The sequence below is a fragment of the Dendrobium catenatum genome, unplaced genomic scaffold (genome assembly GCF_001605985.2).
Source record: "Dendrobium catenatum unplaced genomic scaffold, ASM160598v2 original_scaffold_218076, whole genome shotgun sequence".
NCBI lineage: Eukaryota > Viridiplantae > Streptophyta > Magnoliopsida > Asparagales > Orchidaceae > Dendrobium > Dendrobium catenatum.
In genome coordinates, this window is record NW_021536486.1 from 507,706 (window position 1) to 519,002 (window position 11,297).

The 11,297-nt window shown below is 38.8% G+C and overlaps 1 protein-coding gene across 1 annotated transcript; it reads right to left on the bottom strand.

Moving 5' to 3' along the window:
• On the bottom strand, positions 1–865 carry LOC110107192 (copper transporter 5.1). The gene has a single exon (XM_020837379.2). It carries the CDS (start codon positions 708–710, stop codon positions 291–293), a length of 420 nt encoding a protein of 139 aa, XP_020693038.1. The 5' UTR covers positions 711–865; the 3' UTR covers positions 1–290.
• Between the last annotated feature and the right edge of the window lie 10,432 nt (positions 866–11,297).

The window sequence follows — 11,297 nt, forward strand, 5'->3', positions numbered from 1 at the left end:
TAGAGTAAATATGAAGTAAACAACTTATTATCTGTTGCAAATCCATAGACAGTATGCATTACCGATACAATAACTTTGTTCTCCCTCGCCTTTATCTTTTTACGTCAAATCCCTAATCCACAAATCATAAAAACCCCACCGCACAAATACATAAACGGATAAACCGCAATCTTATATTCCTTAACAAATTAAACCGCAGCAACACAGAACCTATATCATTAAGTAAAAGGGGAAGAAATTTTCACAAAGGGAAATAGCCACCCTGAAATACCAGTTTGATATTGATCAGATCACGAACAGGCGCAGGATTTATCCAAAGCGATGAGATCTTCCTCCGCCCCGCTTCGGAAAGCATAGTAGCCCAACGTTAGTCCAATCACCACCGCCAGAAAAACGCCTCCATTGAAGGACATAACAGCGAGCATGAGCAGATACCCTATCGCAGAGTTTACGCCAAAAAGAACTGCAGTGAAAATCCTTGCCGCATATCGACCGCCGGCGCGGCTAGCGAGGAGGGGAATCTCGAGAGAAGAGTGATTGGATTTGGAGAGGAGCTTGAAGCGGACCCGGCGGTCTTCGAGGAACTGGTAGAAGGCAGATCCGAGTAAAAGAGCGATAAGGGAGAGCAGGTAGGAAATCCAGGAATCGGTGCGCCACGAATCTACGAGGATCGTGACGGTTTTCCCCCAATAGAAGGTCATGTGCATCATTTTCGCCGGCGGGGGGTAGCGGCGGACGATAGAGAGGTTAAAAGAGGAAGCGCGGATCGGGAATTGGGGGGAGAGGAGAGAAAGTACTGGCAGATACAATGAGCGAGAGGGGCAGAGGAGGATGGGTAGACGTTTACCATCGGTACCCCTGGTGGTTGGATGTCGTTTTTAAATTATTATATTATCAAGTTTCTTAAATTATACGCTATTAATTTTTGTTGGAGAAACATACAGAAAAATTCGACGTTACATCTCTCATAATAATATATTATTTTTTAATAAAATGTCCGCTAATATTTATTCAGAAAAATATGATAAAAATTTTACAATTAATGAAAATGTTTTTAATTTGTTCATAATATTGTGGAACTATTCCACTCAATATTGAATAATATTTTTCTCATCTTCTCTAGGACAATAACAACATCAAGTCTTTGTCTCACTACGTTTAAAAAGATCATTTCTAATATTTTATAATCAAATCTTTTTAGGTCTATCTCTATCTTTCTTAACATAAGTCAAATATAATACCTCTACTTTCCTAATCGGGTCATTGAAAGGCTGCCGTTTTATGTGACCAAATCATCTATGGCGACTCTATCTAATCTTATCTTCCACTGGTGCTACTCCAACCTTTTCATGTATATGCTCATTTGGTATTCTATCTTTAAGGGTAAAGCCACTCATCAACATGAGCATCCTCATCCCTGCAATGCTTAACTTAGTATGACTCGGATCCAAAATCTATTGGTTGATAGTCAAAGCTCCCAATCAACATATCAAAATGAGCTGGATCAAAACACTAGTCATCTTAATCAATAAGTCTCGAAATTTCTAAAATAAACAATAAAGAGTGTGAAATTTAAGGAGAGGAAAATAAAAAATGTGTTGTAGTCCAAAAACTTAAAATAAGAATTGGACATTAGCCTAAGTACTTATTGAACCACCAATTTACAAAAGAAGATCGCTAGTCTATCAATTTATCAAATCTGAAAAGTAAGGGACGAAAAAGACCAAAGGTTGTCATCCATGACAATCACATATAACTTGCAAAGAGATGATGCCTTTAGTCAATATCATATATGGTCTTTAGAATCCTTCATTTATGTTTTCGCTGCTCACCACTTATAAGATTTATTTGTCCATAATTTTTTGTGTCTTTTTAACAAAATTAGTAATTTCGAGGTGTTTAAAAAGTAAATATGAAAAGCAATTATATACATGTTATAAAATTTAGTTAAGGTAGCTTTTCAAACAGGTGTTTAACTTTAATAATTAATGGATTATGTATCTTGTTTAATAATTAAGGCCAGACGAAAGTCCGATGTTAATTGGTTGTCGAACAGAAGTCTGGCTTCACTCGGTGACTAGGCATAAATTCAACGATAGTTCGGCGATGATCGGTGGTCTGTCAGTGGTCGAGAAGGTGTCTAGTGATAAGAGAACTCTAATCTCTCTCTCCTCTTTCTCTTCCTTACTTGTGTTCCCATTTCTATAAGGAATGAGGGGTATATTTATAATTTCTAGAAGTAGCATGGCGAGCAAATAAAGAGAGATATTTTTGATCGGAATGGTTTGAATGGACGACTGATATTGATCTCTTTGATCTTGGATCATTTATTGGGCATTTGAATATCTTAATAATATCATAAACCCTAAAATGGGTATGTTTGGAATGATTTGAATGGACGACCGATATTGATCTCTTTGATCGTGGATCATTTATTGGGCATTTGAATATCTTAATAATATCATAATTTGGCAATCTTGGGCTCGTTGGATTCGTTTCATCGAGCCGCTCGATTCAACTATAAGCATGTCCTGTTTGGAATTGGTTTGGTGATCCAAATTATGTTTTGAACCTTCCAAATGTGTTTCGAGTCTTCGATTTGGAACCATTTGTGCTTGGATTAAGTCGAATTTGTCGTCGTTTAGTTCGTATTTTTGAGATATTTAGTTCGACTGTAAATTTATTTAAATCAGAATTTGGATGGTCCCAAATTTAATTACATAAACTTTCAACCCAATTTTACAAGGATATTCGTGCCCAATCAAAATAATTTTTTAATGATATAACAATACTTAATCGCATAATTTATTTATTAATGATAGTTACTTTTAAAATTTACCTTTACATTTTCACAATTTTAATTGGGAGGTCTATTTTTTGACAGCCATAATAATATTTTATTGAGGATATTTTTTTTGTCATTTTATAATTAATTAAAATTTTATTTAATAAAATTGATTGAATGTGACCCTAATTCCTTTCATTAAAAGGAAGGTCAACTAAATTTTCCTTGACCGTAATTAAAGCGATGAACTTAGACGGAATTCCGCTTACTTTCAGCCCTTCAATCTTTATATTAAGTAAACCAAACAGAAAGTGCATTGGAAGTATCCAAATGTCGAAAAAAAAATTTTTAAGGAAAGAGCAGAGTAGAATTCCTTGTAAACTTACTAATTTTGACGAGGATCAAATTCTTCGCACATAGACTAATTATTTACACAGCTCATCATATGGTCTGTTGGTTGAGAGCTTGCTTCCAATTAAGAGATTTTGAGTCTAGTCTTTGTGTATGCGTTGTGAGTGTGAATTTGACTTAAATGACCTAAATGTCCAAAAAAAAAAAAAGAAGACTAACACTATTTAGAATTTTAGATTCAGAGTAGTAGATTACAATCACTTTCTAAGTTTACCAACAAAACTGACAACAATATACATTTTTTTTTTAACAATAACAATACACACATAGAGTGAAGATAGAGCAAAAAAAAAAAAAGTATTCCTTTCTTGCGGTAATATTATTATTGAAACAACATTCACGGGAAATAAATCGTGAATTTTTTTTTTTAGTATATGCACATAGCACTAGAGAAATCTATCAAATATGTGGCATGCGAACTTAGTGGGGCTGAAACATGGTGGATTCAATTAAGTTGGATGAAAAAATTGTTGTGTGGTCATTTTCATACTTATGTCGTATATATGATATCATAGGTAATTATTAGGCCATCATTTTGTCAATGCTTATACCAAAGTGTTTTACTGACCCAATGAGGGCGAATGGAGAAAGAAGGAAAACGGAGCAGCTGGAGAACCGTGAGAAAGAAAACAGAGAATGCACTATTATTTCATCATATGTAAATTGGTACATATACAAGTATTAAATAGACTAAGCTTAGGACAGAAAGGTAAATACAAGGCAACGGTTATAACAGATTCTTTTATGGTGCTAATATCCTCCCTCAAATTAGGCACTCCGTGACCGAGTGGTTAATTTGGTGCGTAATTCCAAGAACCGAGATATCGAGAATGGTTTAGTGAGAATGTCAGCTATTTGATCGGCGGATGAGATGTGTTCGAGTTTGATATTGCCGGAATGGAGGTGCTGACGAATAAAATGATAGTCGATCTCGATGTGCTTCGTTCGAGCGTGAAAAACCGGATTTTTGGCTATGGCCATGGCGGAGGTATTATCACAGTGGATTGTTGTCGGAGTTGGCTGTGGGAGCTGTAGTTCGGCAGTGAGTCTTCGAAGCCAGATGACATCTGACGCGGCAGCGGATAGAGAGCGATACTCAGCTTCGGTAGAGGATTTGGCAACTGTGGGTTGCTTTTTCACTATCCAGGAGATGAGATTGGGGCCGAGGAAGGTGCAGAAGCCGGATACCGACTTGCGGTCTGTTGCATCGGATGCCCAGTCTGCATCTGAGTAGGTTCGAAGAGTCAGAGAGCCATGTGTGATTGGTAAGCCGTAGGTGAGAGTTCCTTTGACGTATCGTAGAAGCCGTTTGAGGTCGTGGAAATCCTGTTCTGTGGGAGTTTGCATATGCTGACAGACACGGTTGGTGGCATACGCTATGTCGGGTCTGGTGATCGAGAGGTATTGGAGGGAGCCGGCGAGGCGACGGTAAAGGGACGGGTCGGGATGCGGCTGCAAGTTTGGTTTCTTCAGGTGATTGACGGGAGTAATCGGTGTTGGGGCGGACTTGCAATCCTTATACCCTGCATCATTAAGGATTTTGGAAGCGTAGTGTTCTTGAGAAAGAAAGAAACTATGTTTAGTACGGGTCACCTGGATTCCGAGAAAAAGTGAGATGTCTCCTAGCTGTTTGAGAGCGGATTGTTGTTTGAGTTTGGAGAGAAGTCAGCTAATGGCTGCAGCATCGTTACCTGTAACCAGAAAATCATCTACATAAATTAGCAAGTATATGCAGATACCGTTTTGATTAAAGATCAAGAGTGAGGGATCGGAACGACTGAACCCAAATCCAAGTTGTTGTAGGAAACTCGTAAGCTTTTGAAACCATTGTCGCGGTGCTTGCTTTAGGCCATAGAGTGATTTTTGTAGTTTGCACACTGCGTTTGGTTGGGTTGGATCGGCGAAGCCCGGAGGTTGCCGCATGTAGATGTCGTCTGGTAGGTCGCCATGTAAAAAAGCATTGGCTATATCCAGTTGATAAACTGTCCAGTCACGGTTGAGAGAAAGAGCAAGGAGTAGACGAATTGTAGGCATCTTTGCAACCGGGCTGAAGGTCTCATTGTAGTTGATGCCGAATTTCTGATTATATCCGAGAGCTACGAGTCGTGCCTTATAGCGGTCGACTGTCCCGTTGGGTAGAAGCTTAATCTTGTATGTCCATTTGCAACCTAGGACAGGCTTGCCGGGAGGAGGAGGGACTAGTGACCAGGTGGATTGCTGTTGAAGAGCGGTGAATTCTGCCTGCATTGCCGCCCGCCAAGGTTCGGATTTAAGCGCCTGAAGATAGGTAGTAGGAGTGACAGGAGGAGTAACTTGGGCAATCAGATTGAAGACCGGCTTTGGTTTGCGGATACCAGATTTGAGGCGTGTTTGCATTTGATGAATAGGAGGTGTGGTGTGAGGGGGTTGGTTGGACGAGCTGAGAGTCTCAGGGGGCAAGTTGGAGGAAGTGTCTGGCTGTGTGTCGGAGATCTGGTTGGAGCTGGCGGAATTGTGAGGAGGCAGTGAGTGAGTGGTAGTGGAGGGAGTGATAGTGGAGGAGGGTGTTAGAAGCAGAGGGGGCATGGTGGAGATGTGATCCGGTTGGTGCAAGGAAGGCTGATTGAAGTGATGCTTGAGTGGGAACTGAGTTTCATAGAAGAGGACGTGTCTGGTGGTGTACGTGCGACCGGTGAGAGGGTTGTGACAGAGGTATCCTTTTTGGTTAGGAGAGTAACCGATAAAAACACAGGGCTGAGATCTTGGGGCAAGTTTGTCCGTAGAGTAAGGTTTTAACCAAGGATAGCATAAGCAGCCGTAAGTGCGAAGGTGGGTGTAGGTCGGAGAGGTACCTGTGAGGCGCTGGTGAGGTATTTGATTAGAGATGGATTTGGAAGGAAGCTTGTTGATGAGGTAGTGGGCGGTGGAGAGCGCGGAAGACCAGAATTTGGAAGGTAGACCGGATTCATGAAGGAGAGCACGAGTGAGGTCCAGAAGGTGACGGTGTTTGCGTTCAGCGACACCATTTTGCTCAGGCGTGTGAGGGCAGGTCAGCTGATGAAGGATACCGTGATCCTGCAGCAGGCGACGGAAGGCGAGGCTCGTGTATTCACCTCCGCCATCAGAGCGAAGAATCTTTGGGATTTTATTATGTTGAGTTTTTATGAGATTAAGAAAATTCTTGAATGCCATTAGAGCTTCGTCTTTAGTGTGAAGAAGATAGAGCCATGAATAACGAGAGTAGTCGTCAATAAAAACGATGTAATACCGATGACCATTGAGAGAGAGGTGAGGAGCCGGTCCCCAGACGTCGGTGTGAACAAGCTCAAAGGGTTGCGAAGTAATAGTAACTCTTTTATTAAAAACTAACTTGTGGCTTTTAGCCTGATTACAAGAGTTACAAAAGAATGAATGAGGTACATTAGTAATTTCAGGAATTAAGCGAGAAAGGGTGTTGTGTGTGTCTTTGTTCGGGTGTCCTAGGCGAGAATGCCAGTTGCCCGAGGAGATGGTTTTGGCCGTGAGAGCTGAGTTCTTGATGTCGGAAGCAGTGCGAAGGTGGTAAAGACCGTTACTGAGATGTCCATGAAGCAGCGGACGGTGGTCCCGTGAGTCCTTTATGACAAAACCATTAGCATCAAAAGAAATGGTAACATAGTTATCGGAAGTAAGTTTTGAGAAGGAAAGAAGATTGTGTGTGAGTGTAGGAACGTGTAGGAGATTGTTGAGATGTAACTTACGAGCGGTGTCCGGGAAAGGAAGGAAACCTTGACCGGTATTGGTGATGGGAAGGTTGTTACCGTTTGCGGTGGAGACCGTATCCGATCCGTGGTAGGCAGTCGGGTAGCAGAGGTGGTTGACGTCCGGAGTTAGGTGCGTGGAGGCTCCTGAGTCAAGAATCCAATCTTGACTGATTTGAGCGGACGGATTTGCGAAGAGAGCTCGGGGTTGACGATTGTCGGTAGGAGCGTATTTAGGATTGTGGCGATGCCAACAATTGAGGGCAATGTGCCCAACTTTGCCGCAAATTTGACATGTTGGTCTTGCCAAAGCAGGTGCTGCAGTAGTCACGGAAGTCGGAGCAGAGGAAATTTGAGACGATTGCGAAGTCTTGGGTTTGGCAAATCGTCTGTTGCTGTTGTTGTTACGATTGCGAGACGAGTTTGAGGAGGCAGCGTAGAGAGCCGTGGGGTGCGGTTCTTGAAGATTTTCTTGCTGGAGGTGAATTTCCTCATTGCACAGCAAGGCATAGAAAGTATCCAAGTCAATTGGTTGGAGGGAATTGCGGATGGTTGATTTGAACGAGTTGTAAGTTGGCGGGAGACCGTTGAGGATGTGAAGCATGACATCTTCAGACTCAATCTTGGAGCCGAAGGTGGAGATGTTGTCGACGATCGTCTTAATGTGAGTGAGGTATTGTTGCACGGAGAGATCCTTCATTTGAGTGCGGTATAGCTCGTTCTTGAGCTGGATGACGCGGGAGCGACTGGTCGGTTGAAGTCACTTCTCAAGAACTGTCCAAGCAGCATTGGCGGTGGAAGAAGTTATAATCTAAGGCAGGATGGATTGAGATACCGAGGCAAAAATAGCTGAAAGGAGATTGCTGTCAATGACCAGCCATTGAGCATAATCGGTAGAGGCAGGATCGGTTGGTGCCGGGACGGAGCCAAGAAGATGTCCGGCGAAGCCATTTGCAGTAAATTGCTGTAGAATTTGCGCTCGCCAAATCGAGTAGTTGTCAGGCGTGAGATGATGAGGAGTGAGGTTCTTGATGTTGGAGAGAAGGAATTTTAGATTTGGTGGTATGCAGGCGGACATTCCAGCGGAGGTGGTGGTTTGGGTGGAGGAGGATGCGGAGGAGGAAGAAGAGGGGGGTAAGGATTCCATGAGGTTCTTGAGCGACCTCTACTGCTTTGATACCATGAGGGCGAATGGAGAAAGAAGGAAAACGGAGCAGCTGGAGAACCGTGAGAAAGAAAACAGAGAATGCACTATTATTTCATCATATGTAAATTGGTACAGATACAAGTATTAAATAGACTAAGCTTAGGACAGAAAGGTAAATACAAGGCAACAGTTATAACAGATTCTTTTATGGTGCTAATACCCAATGCCTAATAACCTTAATGATACAAATCAATAACTTTCGGCTCAAAACTTCAGTGGATTGAAAGATGCTATCAAAGACCCACTGAAATTGAATGCAATTTGGTCACTTTCTCGAGTTATTAATTTCACCTATGAAGATCAATTTCAACTCAATTAAAAACAATCGATCAAATACTACTCAAAATAATGTTCAGGAGTACAACAATAAGATAAACAAAAGGACAACAACATGAAACAAAGATAGGATCCTTTTACTCTCAACAAATACTTCCACACGAAAGTTGCTATACATGAAGGATCCATTAAACTAGGATATGCTTGAGTTAGTGTTTACAACAATGTCAAAACCTTTATGTGTTTTTGAAGCTTTTGACAGGGGCATCAATCAAATAAGTACCCAAATAAACATCAAATTTAACTAATTGATGGCAACTTTGATGACGATTAACAACTCATACTATTAACGGTGAATGATGAAATTAAAGGTGTGCAAATGATGTGGGTGGATTCCTACATACATTTTGGAGATAGTTTTATTGCACCATAAACAGCATGTACCATCATACTGATATGCCACATTTTGTGCCTCATGTATCATCTAAGGAGAAATATGAGAATTATTAGTATATAGTGGTTGCATCGAAAATAACATATATAGCAGCATTGTTAAGACTCTTAATTATCATAAATCAAACACCTCAATCTTATAAGGTTAACTAGATTAGAAGGGGGATGGATGATCTTATTTCATACATATATGCAAGGTAATACTCTCCATCAACAAAATTTTCATTTGTGAAGCGAATTGTGATGTATTAGACATGGATGTTTGTATTATTATACTAGGAAACCTGTGGAAATTTGATATGGTCACATTATGTGATTACATAGCTGATGTTATGTCATTGACTAGAAATTGAAAAAATCTAATATTATTTCCATTCCTTCAAATCTAAAAAAGTAGTGTATTAGAGTAAGCAGCCTTTTCATGTGTCATGGGACCTCAATGGCTAGCTCCATGCAACGAATCATTCAAATTACTCCAATATTTACATCACCTATAATATTAGCATTTATATATTTCACACATAAACTTTAATATTTACACCACTTAGCACTCTGTTAATGGAGTTAGTGAATCTCGTTGGATCTTGCTTGACATATTGTTAGGCTGTTGTTGTGTCGCCTATATATTGATGTCTTCTCTTTGACTTGTTGATGCATTCGCCTGTAAGCACATGTGTAATTTTTTTTGCTTCTTGCTTGCTAGGGCTGGGGCTTCATAAATTTCTATATGAGTGCTGCAGCAGTCGAGAGCTCGCAAGCAAGGGCATTGATGAGTCTATACGAGGGCTTCAATGAGTCCAGGAGAGGAAATCACATAGGAGCTTGCAAGTGAGAGCATTGATGGGTCCAAGAGCGGTGGAGTTCGCGAGCTAATGCATCATCAACAGGTGCATGCATGATGCACTCACATGCTAGGGCAATGCCGTTCGACAACATGAGCAACATGGCTAGCGGTGGGGTGATGTAGTTTAGGGATTGTAATGGGGATATCAGATATGCTATTTTTTATTATTTTTTTATTTTGAGTGCTAGCAATATCAATATTAAAATTTAGGTGTTAAATATATTCATGCTAAAATTTTGAGTGCTATATATGTAAATTCATTTTTTTTCCATTGAAATCTAAAAAAGAGCTCACATATTGGAGCTCTTCACTCTAAATGAAATATTTGAAAGCCTATTACAACATGATGATTTACAATTAACCCACACGCCCACCAAATTAAGAAAGAAATTCAGTGAAAATATATTAATTAAAATTTATTATGATAAATTTCATGATCTTAAAATTTACTTTCAAATAAGTGCAACATATATTTTTATTAATTGACCATATATTCATATATCACAATAATTTTCAGACACATATAATAATTTCTTTCCTAATCATCCATGAGGCCATCATAAGATTGAAGTCATGCATAAATATTTTTTTTTTTTCTTTTGAGCATTGTAATGTTATGTTGGACATTTTCTATCAAACAATGTGTTAACGTTTTGATACTACAAGTTACGTCATTGGATGCGCATAATTTCGCCAGATTTTTTTTTTCTTATTAAGGAATCTCCTTTCGAAAATATATTCAATTTTTAACAATAAATATTTAAAAATATAATTAATTTTAATATAATAAATATAGAGAGAGAAGAGAGATAGAGAGAGATAGATTTCAAATTGAAATCTTGCCTTGGCGTATAGAACAACAAGATTGATTCTTATCTAATTCGAATTTAATCTTTTTGTAATGCGTAGTGAGGAAAATGACTTTTTTTTTTCAATTTTCTTCATTCCAGCTCAATTGTAAATTAAAATAAAATTCAGGGGTATAATCGTGACGATCCAATGACGTAGTACCGGTTGGAAGGTGTACGACAGCACAAAACTGTACTGCACCTACAGTGAAAAGCCAAAGGTACTGATAATTAATAATTAATGGTGTATTATTCAATATTAATAATGATACTTAATTATGTATTATTCAATATTAAAAGTTTGGAAAAAATAAAAAGTGAAATATATTTGGTATAATAAATTTATATTCAGTTAATTTCTAATAAAATATTAATTTTTTTTAATTAAAAAATTTAATTAATTATAAAAATATATATATAACTTTTGGTATGTAAAATGAGTCACCTATAACAATAAAATATATATACTCAACTAAAGTAGTTGATTAATGGTCTATTTGGAATAACATTTTCACTACTTTCTTTCTCACGTAATAACTTCAATTTCAGCTTACTATTATTTTGTTATTCTTTTTCATTGTTTTTTAAAAATTTATATAGTGGAAAGCCATTTTTTGCAACCAGGATAATTAAGTTGCTTTCCTCATAACTATAGAGAAGTAAAACCACACAATAAAACAAACAAAAAATAGAAAACTGCAGCAGAACGAAAGAACACCAGGATTTAACGTGGAAAAATCAGAGATGCGGAAAA